At 35.0% G+C, this 25,065-nt stretch overlaps 2 protein-coding genes across 2 annotated transcripts in view; both read right to left on the reverse strand.

Annotated features, from left to right (window-relative positions):
• LOC108910510 (leucine-rich repeat-containing protein 15) overlaps positions 1-9,715 on the reverse strand; it is a 36,296-nt gene extending 26,581 nt beyond the window's left edge. Inside the window, exon 1 of the mRNA XM_018715130.1 lies at positions 9,622-9,715. The gene's annotated coding sequence lies outside the window, so the exon portion shown is untranslated. The remainder of the gene's footprint in view (positions 1-9,621) is intronic.
• A 1,698-nt stretch (positions 9,716-11,413) lies between these two features.
• Positions 11,414-20,168, reverse strand: LOC108910506 (insulin-like growth factor-binding protein complex acid labile subunit). The gene is made up of 3 exons (XM_018715125.1): positions 20,107-20,168; positions 18,763-18,895; positions 11,414-15,261 (listed from the first exon to the last, which is right to left on the reverse strand). The coding sequence occupies exons 1-3, from the start codon at positions 20,166-20,168 to the stop codon at positions 13,534-13,536; spliced, it is 1,923 nt and encodes a 640-aa protein (XP_018570641.1). The 3' UTR covers positions 11,414-13,533.
• Positions 20,169-25,065: the final 4,897 nt, after the last annotated feature.

The raw sequence follows: 25,065 nt of genomic DNA on the forward strand, positions 1-25,065 counted from the left end.
GAGAGCGATGTGTCCTTTGAAATGTCACGAAGTCTAAGCCGATGACGTGGTAACCAGTCCGGAAACAACTCAATGTAACAGCTTCTGGGTAGTAAACTATAGAACAGGGACAAACGTTTGTTTATCTAGGGATAAAAGCCAGCATGTGTTGCACTTTTAAATCAGATTTTCACATGATTTAAAGTCGCTGAGTATTAAAAAAACGTCGGATCCTAATGAACAAATAATGAACGAGTTGCGCTACGAGGTACAGTTAAGCCGTAAGGACGGAATAAATGAAACAATTAAATCTGAAAAATGAGCTTTTTTAAAAGTATGATAAAATATGTATCGACTCAGCCGGAGCACAACAGCTGAACATCCTAATTAAACAGGATGGAATTTAGTGCTTAAATACCTATAAATTAAAATTGTAAAGCTTAGTTCCGGCAAAATTTCAGCCGTGCTCACGTGCTCCGAGATAAATAATGGCTGTTTGTAATACAAATTTCATATGCCGTTATTCTACTTTAGTCTCTGCATGACGTCTCATATGATGGACGATTTCTCATAACTGCGTCTATTCCCACTATCTAATTTTGTCAAACTTTCGAGGGATTGGTCGAATTCAATACGGCGATCTGATACCAAATGTTACAGATTACAATTATGTGTCTTTTTAACGAAATTTTACCGTTTTAAAACTTAAAATGACATTGACAAGGATTGTGTTGTAGTTTTGGATGCTCCTTTTTTAGGTACTTGGAAAATGACTAAGGTTTTCCTGTTTTTTCTTTATAAGTGGTGACAAATATCAAGTCGAAGATTACAGACCTGTATCAATTATTTTAAATACCTATTTCTACACTCTTTGTGAGACAGTTTTGTATCTACCCGTTAATTCATAACCTCAGTTCTCCATACCAACACTGGTTTGTCAGTGGTGGCAGATCAACAGTTACAAATTTATCTGTAGCGGCTGTAGTTCTAAATAATAGAGAACAGGTAGGAGTATGTCATACGAGGGTGGTCTGAAAAGTTTCCGAAGTAACAAAGATACAAGACATTTTTTCAGAATTTTTTTTTATTTTTCAACATAGTCTCCTTGTATCTCTACACACTTCTCCCAGCGATGCTCCCATCTCTGTAACCCGTCCAAATAGTACTCGGCGTTTTTCTCTGCAAAATAATTGTTCACGAAGGCGATTGCCTCTTCATTTGACGAAAATCTCTGTCCTCCGAGCGCAACTTTTAGATGAGGGAACAAAAAGAAGTCGCTTGGGGCTAGATCTGGTGATTAAGGCGGATGGTCAAGCAGTTCAAACCGTAATTCGTGGATTTTCGCCATGGCAACCGCTGAGGTGTGAGACGGTGCGTTGTCTTGGTGAAACAGGATTTTCTTTTTCTGCAAATGTGGCCGTTTTTCCGCAAGTTCTGCCTTCAGATTGTCAAGTAATGATGCATAGTATGCTCCTGTAATGGTTTTTCCTTTTTGAAGATAATCATTAAAATAACTCCATGACTATCCCAAAAAACAGTCGCCATCACTTTCCCAGCCGAAAAAACAGTTTTTGTTTTTTTGGAGCCGGTTCCCCCTTTGCAGTCCACTGTTTGGACTGTATTGTTGTTCGTATATTTCAAAGGTTTTTGACAGGATTGACCATTGATTGACATTGTAAACTAGCAAGAACTGCAACAACTTAGTTAATTTAGTTAAATCTTATTTAGACAATAGAATACTACATGTTAGTTACAAGGTTGCAACTTCTGGAGTAACTCAGGGTTCAACTCTTAGCCCGTTGCTGTTCATTCTATTTATTAATGATCTTTGTAATATGGTCAACTGCGGTAGACTGTTTTAAGCAGATGACTTAAAGATTTTTTCAAGTGTAACTCCCTTGGATGATAAAGTCTGTAGGTGATACTTGGCTACATTCATTAATGGTGTCAACTTCAATCCTTCTAAATGCACGATCCTTAGTTTTTCATAGAAAATATTTATATATTAATTTAATTATAGTATTGTAATTAAAGTAATTTCATGCAAAGATTTCTGCTTCATTTCAAAAATATTTAGTTTGCAAAACAAATGAAGCTTTGAAATCTTATAATTTTATCATTAGAAACTGCAAGTTATTTACTAATATCAAGAAACCCAAATATACAGATTTCAATTTTAATTTATTGCGAAGTAAGACAAAATCCATTAGCAGCTCTTCGCTTGATGCAGAACGATTTCATTGTTAAAATGCTCAAAATTCCCGATTTACACCTAGTTACAGCTAAAACTGAGCCTACACGAAATCACAAACATTGTTCACAGCGCACATGCCTGGGGACTTGAAAACCCGCATGCGATTGATTCAACGGGATTAAATCAAATCAAATAAACGATTTTAGGTATCTCATATTTCTTGGGAATGGTCTGCCTGGACTTCTTGAAGATGAACCCTTAGCTGTTCGACAACGAATGTGGTTATAGCACGATGGACGAGGAGGATCGGTAGCACGGCATTCCCGATTTTTTTTATGGGGATATTTTAACTCGCGCGTTGGTAGCAATGGCTAATTATTAGCCTTGTTCCAAACCTGTTACCAGTTTCTTTATCACCTTTAGCAATTGTTAAAATTGTATTCGAATAAGGGGTGGTATACAGGCTGTTAAAAATTCGCTTCTCACTACAGGGATCTCGAAAACGGTAAGAGGTACGCAGTAGTATGTAGTATAGTATGTGGCAAAGTTGCGTAATCAGGGGACCAACAGTATGCCTCTAAAAAATCAAGGCTAACATGTTTAGTTTTTTCGAAATATTTGAAATAAAAACGAAATTTTGGAAATCCATTTTTGTTTAATTTCAGCCTTGTTTGAGGTGATATTGAAAAAAGAAGAACACTTTCTCATGGCTTTTTGTCCTCTATCGAATGTCATAATCAATTTTTATATATAACGTTTCGTCTCTCCAGGACCATCATCAATTTCATTTTATTAAATACGACCCTGGAAATTTTATTACATTTTTTGCAAGCCTTCATGATCCCCAATACTGTACTGCTTCAGCTCGAACCAGATTCAGACGTTTTGTTTCTACAAATTCATATTCAATATATTAGTTCCAAATTTATTTTTTTTTTTTTAGATTTATATGTTTCTTAAATTATTATCGTACACTTTAAGTGTCGTTAGACCCTGTGAAATCTACCTAGTTAATGAAACTATTAGCATTACACGTTACAATAAAACATTATTAGAGTTTCAATTCAATATCACCTCAAAAAAGGCTGAAATTAAACAAGATTTCCAAAATTTCGTTTTTCTCAAATATTTGGAAAACTAAGCATGTTAGCCTTGATTTTTTAGAGGCATAATGTTGGTCCCCTGGTTACGCAACTTTGCCCCATTTAAGCTACTTCGTATCTCTACCGTTTCCGAGATCCCTGTAGTGAGAAGAGAATTTGTAACAGCCTGTATATATAGAAATATTTTGTCTCAAAGAAGAATGAAGCTATATGTTCATTCGAGATGACGGTTTTATAAAAAAAAAAACGTTAAAAAGAAAAGAAATTAATCGAACAAATATCGTAAAATTGATGGAGGAAATAACAACATATTGTTAGCATATTAGGTACCTATTAACTGAATTTACATGAAACACTTTCCAACGCTTCACTTCATAGTGCACGAGCAGTCGGTTTTCCCATACTTCACTTCTTGTTACCTTGAGAAATACTCCTCTATCTTTAAACTTACTTGTACTCAGAATATACTTTACTCAAAAGTCACGCTATTAAAATTATTTAATCTTATGATATAAAGATAGTGGAGCAACGAAATTACTTATAATTAAGAGACAAGTGTTGTGCTTTGAGTGTGGGTGAAATATAACTATTGATGTTATACAGGGTGTTCCAATATTCTATGTACATAAAACTACCACAATTCATTTTAATAATAAAATAGAAATATTGCTTTAAGGAGTTCAGAAACTTCTAGGCGAATGTTTTCTCAAGAAAATTATTATTATAATAAAAAATTTTAGTAATACATAATTCATTTTAAAAAAATAATAATAATTGGACTCGTCGCAGAAATCTCCCATTCTGTAAACTGTGACTATTAAGTATTAATTTATATGATCAATCTTAATTGAGTAGGATTAAATTACATGAATTCGATAAGAAGCCATTGTCTATGATCTGCAGAATGAGGTAAATCTGAAATAAACGTGATTATTATTTTATTGCATTTTCCTTTTTGGCTTAACAATGCCATTAAAACTTGTGACCATTATCAATAATTTTCTCAATTCCATTAAGCATTATTTACTTTATTATCGAATAAATCAAATTTTTGATGATAACTCAGCCACACAAAAAGAAACAATTACATATATTGCTCTATCGAATTAGGATTTTCACCTAACCTCAAAAAATAGTTCAAAATCAGTAAAAACATACAAACGTGTCAAAATAAAAACTTTTAATACTTACACTTTTTTGTCTAAAATGTCTCCCTTTGAAGTTACAACCATTTCTAACCAATGTTGAGCATTAAAATGCCTAAACCTCCACAAGAATACATTTTAGAGAAAAAAAGTTCAAGAATAAAAAGTTCTTATTTTTACCCAGTTAACACACTAACAACAAACAAAGAAACGTGTTTAATTTAAAAATGTTAGCTGTATTAACGAAGAATAGAGATCACTGATTTTGAGCTATTATTTGAGGGTAGGTAAACATCCTGATTTGATGGAGGATTTATGAAGATTCCAGGGGATATCATAGTCTGTTAAAAAGGTTATGAAATTTTATCTTCAGGGGTTTTATAATAAAATAAGAAATTGATTGGGAGTGAGAATATCATTTCTATTTCCATAAACAATTCAATTACTTCAGTTACTACAGGGCCTTCATAAATGATTACAAGCCATGTGACCAGTAGGTTTGTTTAGAACAGTAATTTTTTTTCCTTCACATTGGCATTTNGTAATATTATCGGAATTTATTATATCTGTAACCGCAACTGTGAAAGAGCATGTCAGATGTATTTGAAAGAATATCCTGAAAAAATAGATCGGAATTTGTTTGAATTTTGAGCACTCGAGAAGCCTAGAAATGGACACGGGAATGAAACTCCAATAATTTCTTATTTTAATGCGTGGTGGTAATAGTATAAATAACTAGACGGATTTCACAGGGCCTAACGACACTTACAGTGTACGATAATTCAATAAACAAATAAGAAATCTAAATAAAAAATTTGCAATTAGATAAAGGAACGAATACACTGAAGATGAATTTTTCGAGACAAAACGTCTGAATTTGGTTCGGGCTGAGACAGTACAGTATTGGGGGTCATAAAGGCTTGCAAAAAATGTAATAAAATTTCTAGGGTCGTATTTAAAAAAATGAAGTTGATGATGGTCCTGGAGAGACGAAACGTTACATATAAAAACTGATTATGCCATTCGATAGAGGGCAAAAAGTGGTCATGAGAAAGTGTTCTTTTTTCAATACCACCTCAAATAAGGCTGAAATGAAACAAAAACGAATCCCCAAAATTTCGATTTTTTTTTTCAAATATTTCGAAAACTAATCATGTTAGCCTTGATTTTTTAGAGGCATAATGTTGGTCCCCCGATTACGCAACTTTGCCTCCATTTAAGCTAGTTTGTATCTCTTACTGTTTCGATATCTCTGTAGTGAGAAGCGAATTTGTAACAGCCTGTATATAAATGCGGATGAGAAAAAGTATCTACCTTTGAAGTAATTCAATATCCTATAAATTACAAAACAGATGCATTTTTGTCGACGTCAACAGCCACGGACAAATGGCAAGGCGAACTTCTGTTCTTCATTGGGGATTTAGCAATTAAGTTAATAATCGGACAGATGTTAATTAATAAGCTGTTTAGGCAGCTTTTGAGGACGGGGAAACGGAAAAATCAGTTTGATTACATGTTAATGCGCAATTAGTTGAAGTAGTTGAATGGCTAATTATTTTTCAAATCGTCAATTAGTATGGCTAAAGGGAAATTCTACTAATGGGACAACTGGTAGACGTAAAGTGAAATATCAACATTTCCTTGCTATGCTGCTCTCAACCCCAATCATTAGCACTGCAGCTATTCAGAAATTAGTTATCGGATTACTTGCATAATAATAATCCGATTTCGATGCGACTTGCACATCTTTCATAGAGAAAGACGTAGTTTCTGGGAAAGCTCAAATCACTTTTTTACCGCAAATACCCAGAAGTATATAGCGTAAAGGGAACAAAGTAATCAATTTCTCCAGAACCTGTGAATTATTTTATTAACTTATACTTAGTTTTTTAATTATAGATACAACGATATAAGTGTAATTTCTTGTGACAATTCGTCTCTTTGAATTCAGTGGGTACCTTTCAGACCATCTGCTCGGTTTTTTGACCTAGTGGCGGATTGACGCAGGTAGTCATTCTCTTAAATCTATTCCTCATACAAAAAATAATATCCCACGTCTATACAAATCAGTTATTTCTTTGAGAAATCCTATTTATTTTTGTGTTAGTATGTGATGACGCTATTATCGTACAGTACAATTATTGTTGCTCTTACTAAAATTATATGGCAATGTAAAATGTTTTAATCCAGTTATTTTCTATTTCATGAAAATGGGTTGGGTTCGCCAATGATTTCGCCACTTAATGGACGGTTTAATTATAAAATAACCTCATTTCCTTGACCTTTAAATCTCGTTCTAAACTGCATACATCTTAAAATCCAAGGATGCAATTTATTTCAAGGTAGTTATATAAAAACATAACAATCAAGTAAATATCTTAAATTCAGGTGTAGGAACTGAAACATCCCGAACACCGTACTGGAATTCGTATCACTATAGCAGTTATTCAAAGTTTGGTTTGCAATTCTTGTACGAATTCGATAATACATGATGTTTGACTAAAGCTACTCATCAAACTTTCCAGTGGTACTCCCAGTCCAATAAAACGGGATACGTAGTTTCTCAAACAGTTTGGTTATAGATTAATTACATTGGATTACGTCCATTCGCCACTTGGAACATAATATCTTAGATTAAAACAACCAATTTCAACTCCCCAAAACCACCTTTTAAATACAATTCAGCTGTTTAATTAATGCAGGTTCTCCGGAGGTCAGCCACACGCATAGTGCGCTAGGTCAACGTATAAATTTGAGTAAATCAAGACATTCATGGCCGTAAATTAATTATGAAATGGTTCGTTCATTTCTTAGGTTTTGTTGTTTAGAAGTAACTATAAAATGCAAATGCTGCTGCTGGAAATACAGGGTGTTAAAAAAAGAGTGTAAAATATTTAAGGAGGTAATAGTATAAACATGGGTCCGCAAAGTAACGGTTGCGGAGATATGGAATGTTTTATGTTTTTTAGCCCCTTTTTTTATTTTGCAAAAACGTTGTGTATTTTCTTATAATAGTTGGTTAATGTTTAGTGAAATAAACAGTACGTATTTGACAGTTGTTCTCAGTGCACAAGTTTTCTTTCGCTATGGCTGGTTACTCTAACGCAGAATTAACAGACATGCATTTTATGTATGGTCGTGCTAATGGGAACGCCACCGAAGCACGACGTCTTTATGTTAACGCTTATCCAAATCGCCAGATTCCTTCACAACGCATGTTTGGAAGAATTCACCAAAGATTGCTTGATACCGGTTCCTTGAGCAAACAGTGCCATTTATCCGTAAGACCAAGGTCGGTATCCACTCCTAGAGCAGAAGAAGAAATTCTAGCACTGGTAGAGCAGAATCCAGGTACGAGTGTGCGGAGAATATCAGCCGAGGTAGGAATTAGTGGTCCTCTTGTTTGGAGAATCCTTCACGAGCAACTGCTTTATCCATACCATGTGCAACGAGTACATGCCAATAAAAAATCCAATAAATGATCATCAAGCACGTTTTGTTTTTTGCCGCTGGTTTCTATGTCATGATGCTGAAGACCCTTGTTTTCTTGCAAACATTCTTTTTACTGATGAGGCCGGGTTCACAAGAAATGGAGTGTTTAATTTTCACAATACGCATATTTGGGCCGACGAAAATCCTCATGCTCTAATAGAATCTGGACATCAGGCACGTTTTTCATTAAACATTTGGATGGGTATTATAGGTGACAGGTTTCTAGGTCCTGTTGTTTTACCAAACCGATTAACAGGCGCTGTTTACCTCAACTTTCTGCAGAACACACTGTATGAGTTTTTGGAAGACATTCCTTTGAATCAGAGGCAACAAATGTGGTTCCAGCATGATGGGGCTCCAGCTCATTTTTCCATGGCCGTTAGAGAGCATTTACACCAAACTTTTCCACATAGATGGGTAGGAAGGGCCGGACCTGTTTTATGGCCTCCAAGATCTCCTGATCTGAACCCTCTAGATTTCTTTGTTTGGGGATATTTGAAGACATTAGTGAATGGTACTCCTGTAAATAGCCTGGAAGGGCTGCAGCTACGGATTAATCAAAAGTGTCAAGAAATCCAAACCAAGGAGGGTGTTTTCGAAAGAGTTCGATTATCGTTGAGACGAAGATGTCGTGCCTGCTTGGAAATGGACGGAGGGCACTTTGAACATCTTCTGTAACTTTGTTCTTTGTTTGTTAAAAGCTTCCTTTGTCGGTTTATTCCTAATAAAATAAAATGTATGAAAAACGAATAGTGGTCCATATCTCCGCAACCGTTACTTTGCGGACCCAAGTTTATTAAGACTTTTCTGCTTATTTTGGTTCATACTATTACCTACTGAAATATTTTACACTTTTTTTTAACACCCTGTATAACATCAAAGTTATACGTCATCACACGCCGGTTGTGTAACCAATAAATTAGTTGGTGACTGTCCAGAACAACCAATTACCTTTGTTTATAATATTTTTTTACGTTACCACATAGATTTACCGAGCAGTAAAACAGTAGTCAAAACAATGTAGAAAAATTCTCAGACATTTACAGTTGTCTGTACAATAGAAAGCTTATGCCTTAAAATGACAAAGCATTGTAGGAGTAAACTTTGCAATATTTCTTCAACCTCAGCAAATAGCTTTTATTTACAGTTTATAGCCAGGTGCTAATCTAATTAGTTGTATTTATCAAATACTTTTCATAACATGAGATAAGACGTACTAATCAATATTGCCATGTTTTACACAGCACCAGCTACTAACACTAATGAAAAAAAATATATACCTATAACTTTTATAGACAAGCAATATACTTTTTTATATTAATAAACCTACTTTCTAAACTGATATAAATTGGTGAAAGAGAATCTCATTTTCGATGAGGTTAAGGTGATTTATTGTATAACCTATTCTAGAAAAAATACACCTATGTAAAGGTAACCTATGTAAGGCATGTTCTAGTTATAATTGTAAACTGACTGCGCACTATTGATTTACTTTCATCAGTTGCATATTTCTCGACAACAGTGTCCATCAACCTAATTTAGAGGATCTTCCAAATAAAAATGAAATAAAATTCTAGCTTTCTTCATATAAACAAAGTATGTAAGTACCTAATAGGTTTGCACGTCACAGTCCCTTAATCAAACATATTGACAAAAGTACGAACACTCGGGCCAAATTTAGACGACAAGTAATTTTAATATCGCTTACCTTAGTTATTATTATAAAACATACAGTAGAACTGTTTCATAACACCAGCGCATGTATACATAGTGAACAACACACTGTTAATGTCGGTTCGCTTGACGTGTAGAACAGCCAACACACTGACCTACACAAGATTATCGACCCGAATAACTGTCGAGTTTTTTCGGCTGGCCGCGAACGAACTCGACGCGGTCTTATTTTAGCGTGGTCACGATTACAACTTCCACCCATAGTAGTATTAGTAGTAGGAAGGAGAGAGCAGTCAATGTTTTCTTTTTGAGGCTCGCAAAGCGGATGCGATAAAAGGTGGTTTACGTTGATTTTTATTTTTGAATTCCTTGAGTCTGTAGAAAAATTTGTTTTGCTGAGGGACTTCTAGGGACAATGATAGGTCTTAACAGATGGTAGGTGACTAACAAAGAGTGGGTGAACAATAATGTTGATAAGTAAATGCTGTGCATTCTTCAATTTGCATAACACATTAGAGACATTATTGTTGCATGTCTAATTTTTATGATTATTTTTGTATGGGGAGAACGATTTAAAGTATGTTGATTGCAAATTGTGCTTTAGCTTACTAATTTACTGATGTCCGTAGTTTTACAAATTAAATTATTTTCAACAATACAGGGTGATATATTTAAACGTGACAATAACAAAGTGTTTTTTTAATGAGCATATCCTGCATAGTCTCACATATTTGAATTCATAAAGTAAACAGTTTTACATTTTGTTACGGCATTGCTAAATTAATTAGAAAGTTCCTTAAATTTTGTCCAAAATCTGTTAAAATTTATAGTGCCAAACATTTGAATTGTAGAACGCAAAGGTGCCACTTAAGATCTGCGAGACGTTCACTATTTTGTACAAGGTGTTTTATATAGACACGCCAACTTTATAGATTTCAAACGTTGTACTTAAGTGTCCCACTTTTAATTCTCTTTAACATTTATTAGGGTAGGTGTAATTTTCGTTAATTTTGGAGATATATAATTTTTTATAATTGCTGAAAAATAGATTTAATAGGAAATGAAAATACGGTTTTTAATAAATGGCATATTTATAGGGAACACCCTGTATAAAATAACGCATATTTTCCAGATTTGTAGTTAACTAACCTTTGTTCTTAACGACGTCAAATATTACGAACATTTGAAAATGATTATAACTTTATTACGTTTTCCGCAAAATTTAAGGAATTTCCTAGGTAATGTGGCAACGGCGCAGCCAAATGTAAAATTTACACCACCATACGCAGAATTTGTGTACAAATATGTAAAACACCACGCTTTGATACATAGATTTTTGATCTAGTCCAACTTTATGTGAACATTTTTCTTGTATCTTGAAACCTGTGTGTATACATTGTCCAATTGCTTGTCATTAAAATTGAGGTCGTTTTGTTGTCGTGTATTTTCTCTTAACAAGTCATAAATTGTATCTAACAATGTTCACCTTGCGTTTTGACGTGTTTCACGATTCCAATTGTGAATGGTATATTGCTGTGTCGATGTCGAGAATTACAGGCGAAATGATTTCTATATTTAGCATCGTCAGAGGCATTTTCCTACCATCTATTTTTATATAAAGTGTCAAAAATTAGTTGGCTTTGGGTAGACACATCCAAACCTAACGAATGTAGATTATAAGTATTTCATTTTGTTAGATTCGGTAATGGATATAAATAAAACAACAGCCTTATGTTACATTTATATATCTTTATTTTTAATTTTAATTTTAATAAACATCATGTAACATGAAGAAATAATATTTATAGAATAAATACAGTGTAATAAAGAACATGTAGTATCATATATGAAAACCACAATGAAAATGTTTTGATTTTATTTAAATCTATAACAAAATACAATACTTTACGAATGTAAAATATTATTTTCAGTATCGGTAATAGTTATACATGTATATGGTCCTGTATCTGTAATTTTATTTAGCACATTGACAATTTCCATAATAATAAGTATACCTATTATGTTGGGTAAGTTCAAATAAACTGCTAACCGTTTTTAATTTTGCAAGTTAAAATTGTCAGGTGGACAGATTTTATTGCTTTGGTTATTCCTTTACTTTAACCCCTTTACCTTTGCACTTTTTATTAATTTCCTAATTTTTTCTACGAAACAATAAACTAAAAAATAACCACTAAGGTTTTATTTAAACTTGAACAGCCAAACTAAAAAGTGTTGCAGAAAATTCAGCAGGTACAAAATGAAACTACGCTAAGACAGATAATTTAAAAACGTACTAAGCTTAAAGAAAAATTCAACATTTTAAACTATACGTTAAAAGATTAACTAGGTACTAAATTGGAAGAAATTACCCTGTTTAACCTTGAGGGAATACAATGTCAAATTTGACAAAAAACTAGTTTATGTTATGTTCTGTATTTGTCATTAAGAACAAGACCTTGTATTTTTTTTATTAATCATTGAATTTTAGCCATGTTGATGTCGAAATTCACCAGATAAAAGCCTAATAAATAAGGCTATCAGAGAGAGCCGCAGTTCCATGGCAGAGAAATGCGTGAGCCGCTGCCTCAGAATGCTTTCACGTTAGTATACTGTTGCTTTGTTATCCCGCGGATGTTGCATAATTAATTCCTGTCCCTTGGTGTTTATGGCTGTGTATTGTAGACAATTTAATTTGTTGCTTTTTAATAAATAATGCCTACGCCAATGTCCCGCGGCTCAGTTCTGACAGCCCTACTAATAAAACGGTTTTTATGTAGGTATGTAATAAGAAAACAGTTTTTATTTCCCTGCAAGTCATCATCATCTCTTCTTTATGTCTATCCCACATACAGGGTGTAACTAAATTGCTTGACCAAATGTTGATGGCAGATTTTACGTCACGCTTCGTTTTCGAGAAATTCGATCTTTATTTTTTTTTTAATATTTCATTGCCAATTTAAATATATTATTATATTTAAAAAAATAATATGAAATTATATTAATAACCATTTCTATTTTTAGAAGAAACTGATGAGGATTATGAATATTTCGGAATGCTCAAGAGTATGTTGAACTGAGCATCATCAAACATGGAATCTGAAGATCTTTCTTTAAGTGAATTTATCAAATTTAGTTAAAAAAATAATAAAAATTAAAAAAAACACTCAATCTATATTTGATATATCTTGGGCAGAAGAATTAAATAATTCATACAAAAATAAAGAACGGCGGATTTTATTTTTTAAATTTCTGCATTTGTATTGGCAAACATTTTTTAATAAAATTTGGTGTACTTTGATGAGTACCAAAGTGGTTAGCAATTTTAGTGATAAAAAGTTCCCGAAGCTTTCTTATTTCTCAACATAAAAGTTTTATTAAGCTTTGATCTGGAGAACTGAAATGTGCTGTATTGGACACAATTGTGCCCTACATTTCGAGTCTAAAATGACTTAATTGATTCATAAATAAAACGCTGCATAAAGGTCTTGGAACAGTTTTAAATTACAAGATTTTATTAAAATAACACGAAGTGACTTTATAAACTGAAATAACTTTTTTCTGCAACATTTCTTGTATGAAAAATTGTACTGTCGCGTTTTAAAGTTGGCTATTCGATGTAATGTATTTGAAGTGAGTGACTTTAAGTGGAAGGCCGTAAAATTTGTAATTCTGTTAAATTTTAAAGCTATTTGACACATTTTATGTAGCAAAACAGATACATTAAAACGAATCAGTCTTCTCATCTGTATCGTGTGTTATTACGGAACTTGAGCTACACGAGAACGTATATTTCTTTCCTTAACGTATTTGTTAAAATTTCATGTTATATAAATATTTTTACAAAATATAAACATATACATAACGGGCCCCGGACCCCGGAATAATTCTGTACCCGAAATATTAGGAAGAACCCTCGAAAATACTATTTTACATAACTCTGAATAGTTTAAACATACACGATGTGAGGCCTGTCCCTGTTCTCATTCAGCTGCTCGTATATATTCACAGAACTAGCTCCATATGGATCCCAAGACGGCAAAGAACGGTAATCATTATGTATCATTATAGGAGATGGTATAATATACTTCTCCACTTGCCCGGGGTCGTAAGGCTCGTTTTTCCTCGACTGAGTCTGTGGAGGTATAGCCCTTCGCAGAGAGTTGTCACCTTCAAGATCCTTCTTATTAGACCTCGATCTCCTCTTTGGAGCCCAGCATACTACTCCGCTAATAACTACAAGGATAAAAATAACAGTAACTGTCACCGACACAGCCGCCATCCATCCCACAGAACAGTCCATTTGATTTTTTGTGGCATCCACCAACAGTTCCCCGTTTAGATCTTCTGGACCGACACAATCAATATCGGCCATATCCAAAGTTAGTTCAGAAGTTTTCACTTTTTTCAAATCTCCGTGTATAGTCCCGTTCATTCTCAACGTCTTGATTTTGTATTCTTGAATAAGTTGCCAGAGCCAACCTAGGGAACAGTTACAGATCAAGGGGTTGCCTCCCACTCTTAACTCGTGTAACTGATCCAAAGGAAAATGAATCGCCTCTAAAGTTTGAAGGTTGTTGTATCGTACTGATATATATTTTATTTTAGGGTTACCATGGAATAATCTTGTGGGAAGTTTCTCTATTCCTATATTGTAGTCCATATGGACTTTTTCTAGATTGATATTGTCTACAAAAGCTCTGGTGTCGATTTGTTTAAGGGTCTCCAAGCGGTCGATCTTGAGTACTTTTAGGTGGAACAGACCTTTGAAAGCTACTGGTGGAATATGGTTGATAAAGTTTCCACTCAACCTCAAAGTGGTTAGGTTCGAGAGTTTGGCCAACGGCAAAGTCGGCATAGCTGTTATGTTGTTATCGCTTAAATCCAGGTGATCTAGAGCTATCAGTGTAGATAATCCGTCTGGATGAATGTCAGATATGACGTTACTATCCAACAGTAGGATACGAAGTTCGGATAGGTTAGGCATATCACCATCTTCAACAGATAAGAGTAGATTACGAGATAACGATAGGTACCTTAAATGTACGGTATCAGCTAGAGCATCGGTGGGCATTTCTAGGAATTGATTATCATTCAAATGCAACTCTCTTAAGTTCTTACTAGTTCGAAATAAGCTTTCCTCTAAGTGGACAAGCTTGTTTGCACAAACTCTAAGCACTGTTAATGAATGTAATTCTCTGAAAGCTACCGAGTTGATTTCCTCTAAACTATTATTACTCAGGTCTAAGTGGGTTAACGCTTTCAATCCTTTCAAAGAATCTTTGGCTAGATTATCTATCTGGTTGCTACTCAAGTCCAATCGGGTCAGGTTGGTTTGGGAGTTGAAATTGGCATTCCCCAAGGTCTTTATCCTATTGTGGGACAAGTTCAAAGTTACAAGTTTCTCGTAGAAAACGAACGAGAAATGTATGTGGACTATTTTGTTGTTGGAGAGGTCCAGCTCGTGCAGCTCGGGATTGAGTTGGATAGGGACTATCTCGAGAGACGTTGATACACAGGAGGTTTTCAAGATGTCGTTCTCGCATCGGCACGCAGCTGGACAGATTGCTCTTGTGGAACCGGTCATGACCAACACCAACATTGTCAGTATTGCTAGCCACCGCATGAATTGGATTTTATCATCCTCCATGGCCAGAGTGCCGCATCGTCGTGAGACCTGTAACAAAGATGCAGACGTATAGGCTGACGACTCAGTTAAGGAATGCTGAAAAATTTATTGAGTTGGTTGCAAATACAGTTTTAAGTACAATAATTGATAATAAAAAGAGAACAGTAATATTGAAATTTTTATTATACATTTAATATATTTTATTTATAGATTTAATATATTACACAGCCACACAAAAAAAGAAAAGTCGTCTGTACTTTTCATGTGACATATGTTATTTGTAGTATTTTTGCCTCCTGATCATGAATCTGGTGTCAGAATTGACACATCACAGGAATTTCCTAACCTCAAAAAACAGGTAAAAAATACCAAAAACTCATGAAAAAGAGCTAGGAAAACTATAAAAATTTTTTTTTCTATATTCAAATGTTCATTTTTATAGTTAAGACCCCGCCCAACGTGAATCTGCGGTCAGAATTAATGATTCTTTTTCTAACCTCAAAAAAATGGGTCAATTAAGGTCAGATATCACGAATTTTCAAACAATAACAGATTGGCGGATCCAAACTGGCTGACCAAATTTTCAACTAATAACAGAATCGAAGAAAATTTGGTATACGAGGGTTTTCTGGGTCGCTAATTACGTATTCGAGGTCAAAATTGCGAAATTCATTTTGTAATATTTTACTTTATAACCTGAGTACCCAATTATGTCTTTACCTACTTTTTTTCGGCTATATCTTGGTCTTTCTTCTGTAAAAGATCTATTCACGGGTTGAATTTTGTGGGCCATCTTGAATTTTGCAAAATTGACCTCGGATCCGTGATCAGCGACCCCGAAAACCCGCGTGTATTAAATTTGGCGCGAATTTGTTATTTATTGAAAATTCGTAATATCTGACCTTAATTGGCCCGTTTTTTTGAGGTTAGAAAAAGAACCATCAATTCTGACCGCTAATTCACGTTCGGCGGGGTCTTAACTATATAAATCAACTTTTGAATATAGAAAAACAAATTTTTTCTATTTTTCCTAGTACTTTTTCGTGAATTTTTGCTATTTTTGACCTGTTTTTTGAGGTTAGGAAATTCCTGTGATGTGATAGCTTAATTCTGACACTGGATTCGTGATCAGGAGGTAAACATACTACGGATGACATATGTCGCATGAAAAGTACAGACTACTTTTTTTTGTGTGTGTGGCTGTGTTATCTATTGATTTACTATCGTTTTGCAACAAAAATTGATATTATTTTTTTGACCTAAAGTTCGAAAATGACATGTCTTACAAACAAAATGGAAGACAAAAGAAATTCCTTGAAATATGAAATTGACTAATCTCATTTCCAAAATTTCAGTGGTGTCGAACTTTGGGGGATTCTTAGTAACGGTGACTCCAATATCTACGCCAGTGGTTGATATAATAGTTGATATACAGGGTGTTTCAGTCATAATGTAATTAATTTTAACCACGTATTCGGAAGACAGAAAATCGAAAATTTTTTTTCACGACATTTTAAAAAATAAGCAAATTACCCCTTAACTCCCGCTAACTCGGCGCTCCATTTCGTAATAGGGAACGCGCCGCACAGGCCGGTGGAATACACAGCAATTGGACGTTCGTTGTAGAGAAACAGCTGATTTCCTAGTCGTCGTCCCGTTCAGTTTTGCAATTGCTTTCAAAATCAAAGTGCAACGGATCTCAACTTTATTAAGCTTTATGGACGACTGAGAGTGTCTTTTATCCGTATTTGTCATTTTAAATAAGTAGGTACCATACAACTCCGAAAAGTAATAAGTCACACAACAAGGTATATGTACTACAAATTGAATAATTGAATAATTGACCATAATACTAAAACTCATTCAATTATAAAACAGTGAAAACGTTAAGAATAGGTATTAAAGTTAGTGACTAAATTCACTCTCGATGTAGGTCAGCGGTCAGGGGCAGTCCAAAAAAGGGGTTTAAATAGTGATTAAAAATATTTTTTTTTTCAGCGTAAATATGCGTTTTAAAATTTTTTTAATAGCGTATTCGTATTCTACTCATTTTTCCCTGTATTCCCTTAAAATTAATGACATTATGACTGAATCACCCTGTATAATATGGATGAATTTGTTCTTATACTTAGTTAAGTGGTAATCTTAATTTTTTAAATTAATGTTGAACTTCTTTCAAAATACTTTTCAAAAACTTCGTATATCTTGAAACATAACCATCGAGCTTAGGCAACCAACAGTGCACGGGTGACACAGTCACCTAAATCTTAGTGTCATCGACACTAATTGTTCGTTTACAATGAACAGTAACAAGAGTCGAGATAATGTGATTACCGATTGGTGGAACAAATGCCGTGAGAAACCACTAGCGTAACGTAATCTTGATCTTATTGTCTTAGTAATTTTTAATTTTACCAAAATTTAATTGCCATCGCGAAGAAAATAAACCAACTGTTCCAAGCGTAAAGTTACGTACGCTAGTAGAAAAAAAAATGTTTTCGATGCCCCTAAAAGCAACAAAGGTACAGTCAGATCCAGCATTTTGGCGTCATGACCCTGTCCAAATATAGTTTCCCCGATGAGACGTAGATATATATTATTCTGATTTTTTATGAATCGTACCCTTGAAAGTCACGATGATATCTTGTTTCCACCCTAATCAGTTCTTTTATATTTTGCCGCGACCCGTGACGAGGGACTATATAATACGGACTTTCCACCAATTGTTCGTGTATTTCCCATGTCGGAGGACTAGATACCGCCCTGGAGACCTTCTAGTGGGGCGAAAAATATATATGCCGTTTACGGGAACATCGAAATAATAAAAACGTTTTATTTACTTTGAGAATGGCGGAATTCTTGATTCCTCGGTCGCCGTTGCCGTAACTCTCTTTATAATATAATTCGAACATTAATCTGGCCTTCTGTAAAGCTGGGGCGACGTTTTAATGGATGGCGTGGAAGGGGCAAATTACACCTTTAATCTCTTTACAATTATGGTAATAGTGAGACATGCGTGTTGTTAGTGGTTTTGCACAGATGGTTTAGAATATACATATAATATGTATATTCTAAACGCATATGTAAATAATGTGTGTATGGTATATTACAGAAAATTAGAATAACATTGTAATATCTGTTATCAGTACATTAAACCATATGAAACAGAAAAAGTAAAAGAACAACTCACTGACCTCACTTAAGAAAAAAGTACCAACATGTTGAGAACTACTGAAGTCGAAAGTCGACACGTATTATTCTCTCATGACACACCATAGTTAAGTATTCTTTGACAACATATTAAGAATCTACAATGCACTTATAAACACCCAAACAACGACAGAAATTCGAAATTTTCACGTATGTTTCGAATCTAACCACTGAAACTGTCCATGGAGCTGCAAACTACTCCAAAACACCCAGTCAGAGCTGGACAACATCAAGAGAGCCCTATGCTGTTGAAGACGCCCAAAAAACAACACAGTTTCGAAAATTACAGGCATCCCACGACAGGTAGAGACAACCCGAAAGAGGTTTTATGTTGCAAACCCTAGCGAAGATCCACTTCAGGACTTGGCGGAGCCAGCCCGAAGCGGGTTCGAACGTCGACTCTGGTTTTCCCTGATACGACAAAATTGTTATAAACTGTTGTGAGCTCAAACTCAGATCGTCAATGTAGCGACTAAATCGTTAGGATTACTCTTTAGTCCAAACTAAAGTACTCTTTAGCCAAATCTAAAAATGAACGGAGACGAAATATTAATATAATTATAAATTACAATTTTTTATTTTATTTATCCATTTTCCTTTCATTTTCCAAAACTTTCTGTTGCTATCCCGTTTTATGTACTACGGCCACATAAAGGACACTGGAGACAATGGTGTCGCAGCATTTTGATTGATCACTTAACGATAAGTGTCAGAGTTGACGTTTTATATATTTTCTTAGAAAACGTGACTTGTAGCTGTAAGTAGATATAAAAAAAATTGAAACTTCCGAAAATCACTAGAGCTAGAAATAAACTGATTTTAGTATTGGATTCGCCAGGCCCAATATAGTCTAGGGATTTTTTTCAGATATTTCTGATCTCCACCATATTCTCAATTTTATATGAAAATAAGATTATATACTGGTTATGGTGTAGTACAAGTTACAGGCAACAAAGAGAGGTTTTTGTGGATTTCATGGTGTTTGCGCGGTGTTTTTAAGACAGTCGCTCTGTCAACAGCATCGGGTTCTCTAAACGTCCTTTGCTCTGGCTTGGTGTGTCTGGAGTGGGTTTCGGTGGTTCCCGTGGACAGTTCTAGTTAGATTCGAAACATCGGTGAAATTTCTGTTTTCACGCACGCTCTGCAGTATAAATAAATATTTTGTACACTAGTGTGAATAAGAAATTGTTTATATAATCGGTCGATAGCTGCGTGGTTTAAGGCGTCAGTACTTAAATCGATGTATTGATCTGCCCGGGTTTCGAATCCCGCGGCCGGTAGACCGTAGATTAGCAATGCTTGTACGGAGGATTGGCACCCTCTGTGCAGGTATGGTAGGGTGGAAGAATGTTGGTTTGGGTCAATGTGAGAGATTGACACCGGTTGGCATTTGACCGCCCCCCTAATTAATGAGGTTTTCCAGTTATCCAATTATCCCGTAATAAAAGAATAAATTAATTGTTATGAAATGTGTATGTGAATGATTTAATTTAAATTAATGACTACCATGCGGCTAACAAACCTGATTTGATAAATTTTCGCAATAGATTTAATATGTAGTAAGTATATCGAGGTCATAAATCTGTAGAAATAGGAACTACTTCAAAAGTGCCTCAAGGGTCTATCCTTGGACTCCTATACGTATATAAATATGTATATAAATGGTGCATTTGATAATTTAACGATAAATTCTTTGCTATATGCAGACGAAAGATTGGAAAGATAGATGGTTTTCTGTATGACATTTTTACATGTATTTTAAATTTTGTTGTTTTCTTTCTTTTTTTATTGTATCTCATTTGTGTGTGTTTCTGTTTTTCTGTTTTTATTAATATAATGTTGTCTGTTCTGTTATCGGCTTAAAAAGTGTAATAAAACGAAATATATGGTTTAAACTTTTAATTTAATTTACATTTTCGATAGTGTTATTATTATATGCGGCATATGCGTAAAGTGACTTTAAAGAAAAATTAAATTAAAGCACGTTTCGCGACGGTACAAGATTATGATAAATTCGAAAGCAAAAGACGGGAAATTTAGAAACATCCCGCGTGTTAACATTAGGGGAAAGGCAAATATTTTTTATTTTTAGTGTCTCGCGAGGCTTGCTTTTTTTGGAGGAAGGTCTAAAAACAGTCTTCAAGCAAAATCTGATATGAGATCGCCAGAGAACCCGGGAAGCGGTGGGAATGGAAAATAATTCTTACTTATACAACCGTTAGAACAAGATCGCAGTGTATTATTCTCTCTCCGGATTTCACTGCGGCATCCAGAATCGTTATACTGCTTGTACTTAGCGCATATTGTCATTACCAACTGGCAACTGTACGCTGTTGGGTTCAGTTTAATGCCGTTGCCTAGGAACGTCTAATGTCTCTCCGCCCTATCCGTCCCGGTCACAAGAATTAAGACAAATGACTGTACAAAAACCGAGAGATGGTGCATACTTGATAAGGATTTGATGGTAGGAAGGCAACGCAGTCTCTCTAGAACAGTCGCTTACGGCGCTCATTGGCCACACAGCGTCATCCAAAAGCTTTTACAAAGCCTCACACTGTCACTGATTAATTTCTATTATAATATAATGCAATGAAAAATGTATCGCTACTGAATTAATTATTAAGTTTCTTCTCTGTATACAGAGTGTCAGCGGCTTGACTGACATTATCTTAACAAGGTGGTTTCAAATAAGGAAAAATGTATTGTCTAACACTCGACCTAAACTTGTATTTGAGGAAAAATAAAACCAAACGGTGTTGTTTGCATAAGTGAAATTACGCATACAGGGTGGCACAAAAGTATGAAAACCCCTGAATAACTCGTCAGGAGTGCATTTTCTTGAAAAATGATAAATACAAAAGTTTTAGGATTTTTCCCTGGCGATTCAATGGCGCCCTTGTATTCGACCTTGATCTTGACCTTCGAGGTAATTTCAAGGTCAAAATTGTTTTTTTCAAATGGGAACCCCTATTTTTCGTCAAAAAACGGTCTTGACCATGACTTTGACAATGATTTTGCTCTTTCCAAATCCGCAATAAAAATAGGGATTCCCATTTAAAAAACTTAACTTGACCTTCAAATGACCTTGAAGGTCGAAGTCAAGGTCAAATCCAAGGTCACCATCAGATAGCCAGGGAAAAATCCTTACACTTTTGTCTGAAACATTTTTTCCCAAAATGCATTCTTCGAAAGTTCTGACGTACCTGGACTTTTGGAAGTCGACCCACATTTGACCTTGAAGATTATTGTCAAAGTCATGGTCAAGACCAATTTTGGACGTAAAATTTCCTGCTCTTTCCAAATCCGCAATAAAAAATAGGGGTTCCCATTTGAAAAAACAATTTTGACCTTGAAATGACCTTGAAGGTCAAGGTCAATGTCGAATATAAGGGCGCCATTGAATAGCCAGGGAAAATTCCTAAAACTTTTGTATTTATCATTTTTCAAAGAAATGCACTCCTGACGAGTTATTCAGGGGTTTCCATACTTTTGTGCCACCCTGTATATTACCTTCAGTCACATAATAAAAAAAGAGAAAAAAATGATTCAAACAATATTTATTATACTGGCCACTTTACACACACTATAAGATACTAACTAGCTAACCAACTAGCTTGACTAAATTCACCTCATCTGCTCAGATGCGCAGAGGTAATTGTTCATATACAGGGTGATTCAGAACTTATCCAAAAATTGAATATACAGGGGACTCTTACAACTACAATTTTGTAAAAAAAAATCAAAAACAGCAGTTCGAAAATGCTTTAAAAATACACTTTTGCACGGCACTGGAAACTGGTTCACTGTAAAACCTGACGCAAAGAAAACTTGCAGTCGGCGACCGGCACGGCGGCAACAAACGGACAAAAAATTGAAAGAATTTCTTTCCTTGGGAAAGAAATAAATAATATTTTATATACCTATTTTGTATCAGCAAATTTAACTGTTTTTGCCGCTACTATTATTAATTAATAAAATTAATTTGTAGTTTTAATTAATAAAATAATTTGACATATCTGATCTTACAACAACTGTTCAAAGTTTTGTCCAGCCACGTGTAAGCACATTTGGGCCCGTCTTATCCAATTTCTATGAACTAACACAAATGTTGTCTAGTTTCACCATATCACAAATGTTGTTTTGCTTCACCGTAACACAAATGCTTCACCATAACACAAATTTTACCTTGCTTCACCATGAATAAAACGATATCCATCAGCTCCAAGTAAGCACGTAAGCCATTTTTAAAACTTGAAAAACTGAAAACACTTTCGCAAAAACATTTTAATACTAAAATCGGATTTCAGTATTCGGAATGGCCTGGGGTCACGTGGTGAGAGAGCGCATTGCGCACAGCGCACAACGCGAATGACGCTAGAGACTACAGCAGCCCAGCGATATAAAGGTTGAAAATACTACAAATTCAATAACCTCTTTCTCGGAAACTATAAGAATTTTACAAAAATTTTTTTTACGATATTGATGTTTCATGACGCATCTATTCACAATTTTTTTTGTATAAGTAGTGAATCACCCTGTATTTAAATATATATTATACAAAACCTTCATTAAATAACTTTATTTATCAGAGCTGCAGAAAAGGTATATGTCCTATATCCACTCCTTTGATTAATAAATTGTACGGTACCAGGGTTGACGTTTGAACAAGATGGGTCCGGAGAAGTCCTACAGCGATCTCCGCCTTAAACCTGAATATTTCACCTCCTCGAAATTGGCCCATCTTGGGATTCTGGTCATCTCTGACGAGTTGTTGATCTGTAACTGAGCGTAGTTAATAATGATCATATGGTCCTACTTCAATATGAATTTCGTTGTACCTATTAGGGAAAAATTCGAAACTGAGGTGAATTTTTTCGGCGGTTGCTCTGTCGTCAACAGTTTCCCCCGTAGGTATCGTCTGCTACGGCTGTTGGTCCTTAGCGGCAATTGGGGGCTGCGTAGGGGATTCCTTGGAAATATTCGAAACTTCAGTGAAAATTTCGTTTTCCGTTCCGCGTCTTCTGCTGCGAGTGGAGTTTTTTTCGGAAATTTGGCGGAATTGGTACCGCGTAGATTGATTGTAGACAGCTTCATAGATTAAATTCGAAAGTGGAGTGAATTTTAGAAATTTTCAGCCCTCCGGCGATGTTGGCGACCGTGCTATAAGTCTAGGGGCAAGAAATTGATTATCATTGGATTGGACGCCGTGGATGCTTTAATACGTTCGCTTAATTTAAGAGTTCCTCAAGGTGTGAACAATGAGTCTCTTGGAAGTTTCCGCGACACGTGCTCGAGTGTGGATATGCATAACGTCGTCGTTTAACTCGATTTACCAGAACTAGATTGAATATGTGCATATATTTGCGCACACAGTTCATGTCTCTCCCTCTCGACACCGTCTGATGTTCACTCTAAATTGAAAGTGAAATTATGTTAAGATATGCCGAGTTCCAAATACATGCTGTATCCAGTTATAAGCTGAAGACATATTACAATCTGTGACTGGTATGGATTTAGTAGTACCGAAATGGCAGGGTAATTTTGAGGTCTTCTGGGTTACTATGTCCACAAATATTAAACAAAAAATTCATTTGTGTTGTGTTTATCCTCTTCCGAGAGTGCGCCTTTGCTCTCTTCAACAAATTTGACAATTAGCTTACACTGATTTATAGCGATTTTAATATTCAAGGACTATTAACAAAATTTTTCCTTCTTAATCCCCACTATGATTACTGACAAAATTACCTTACTAGTTGCCGCGTTTTTTTGCGGACTTAATGATAATAACGCATTTAATTTCCCAAAAATCCCAAAAATTCGAAACTAAGATGGATTTTTCATCGACGGTTGCTCTGTTGTTTACAGCGTACTCCGTCAGTATCGTCTGCTATGACTGCTGGTGCTTCACGACAATTGGGAGTTTCATAGGAGGCTTCCAGGAAATATTCGAAACTTCAGTGAAAATTTTGCTTTCCTCTCCGTGCCTTTTGTTTGTGGGAAGTTGTCTAAGTTCCCTCGAACATGGGCATCTACTTTTGGGTGATGTTACATATGCACTAGCTGTGTTGTGTCTAATTTTTTTGAACGCGTCTCTTTCGATTGTGCAGTTACAGGGTGTTTATACATATTTATCTGTGAAGATAGAACAACTCTATTTTATTCCAGTTTTCACTTCCAGAGGCGACAATATTTTTGACAGTAAGGCGATGTTACCCATTGTTCTAGCTATGTCCTGTTCAAATTTGTTTAATGCATCGCTCTCAGTTGCGAAGATTCAATATGTATATTGTCAGCCACGAAAATTGAATAATTCCAAATATTTCAAATTTTCACCACCAAGAACGGCGGTGACAACATTTTTAACAGTACGATGTTTCATATTGTATTAGCTATGGCCTTTCTAAATTTGGTTAGTGCAACTCTCTCGGTTTCGAAAATTCAATACCTACTTATGTCTGTTTTCAACCAGGAAAATTGAATAATTCCAAATATTTCAAATTTTCACCATCAAGAACGGCGGTGACTACATTTTTAACATTAAGGCGATGTTTCGCATTGTATTAACTATGCCCTGTCCAAATTTTATCAGTGCAACTCTCTCGGTTTCGAAAATTCAATACCTATGTCTGTTTTCAACCACGA

Source organism: Anoplophora glabripennis, unplaced genomic scaffold, assembly GCF_000390285.2.
Source record: "Anoplophora glabripennis isolate ALB-LARVAE unplaced genomic scaffold, Agla_2.0 scaffold370, whole genome shotgun sequence".
Lineage (NCBI taxonomy): Eukaryota > Metazoa > Arthropoda > Insecta > Coleoptera > Cerambycidae > Anoplophora > Anoplophora glabripennis.

Excerpts from the sequence above, each read along its gene's own strand:
- LOC108910506 (XM_018715125.1), bottom strand. The coding sequence starts at position 20,168 with ATGTCATACAGAAAACCATCTATCTTTCCAATCTTTCGTCTGCATATA. Across the intron at positions 18,896-20,106 it reads CATATAGCAAAGAATTTATC|TCGCTACATTGACGATCTGA; the intron begins GTTAAATTATCA and ends CTAACGATTTAG. Across the intron at positions 15,262-18,762 it reads TGAAGTGGATCTTCGCTAGG|GTCTCACGACGATGCGGCAC; the intron begins GTTTGCAACATA and ends TCTTTGTTACAG.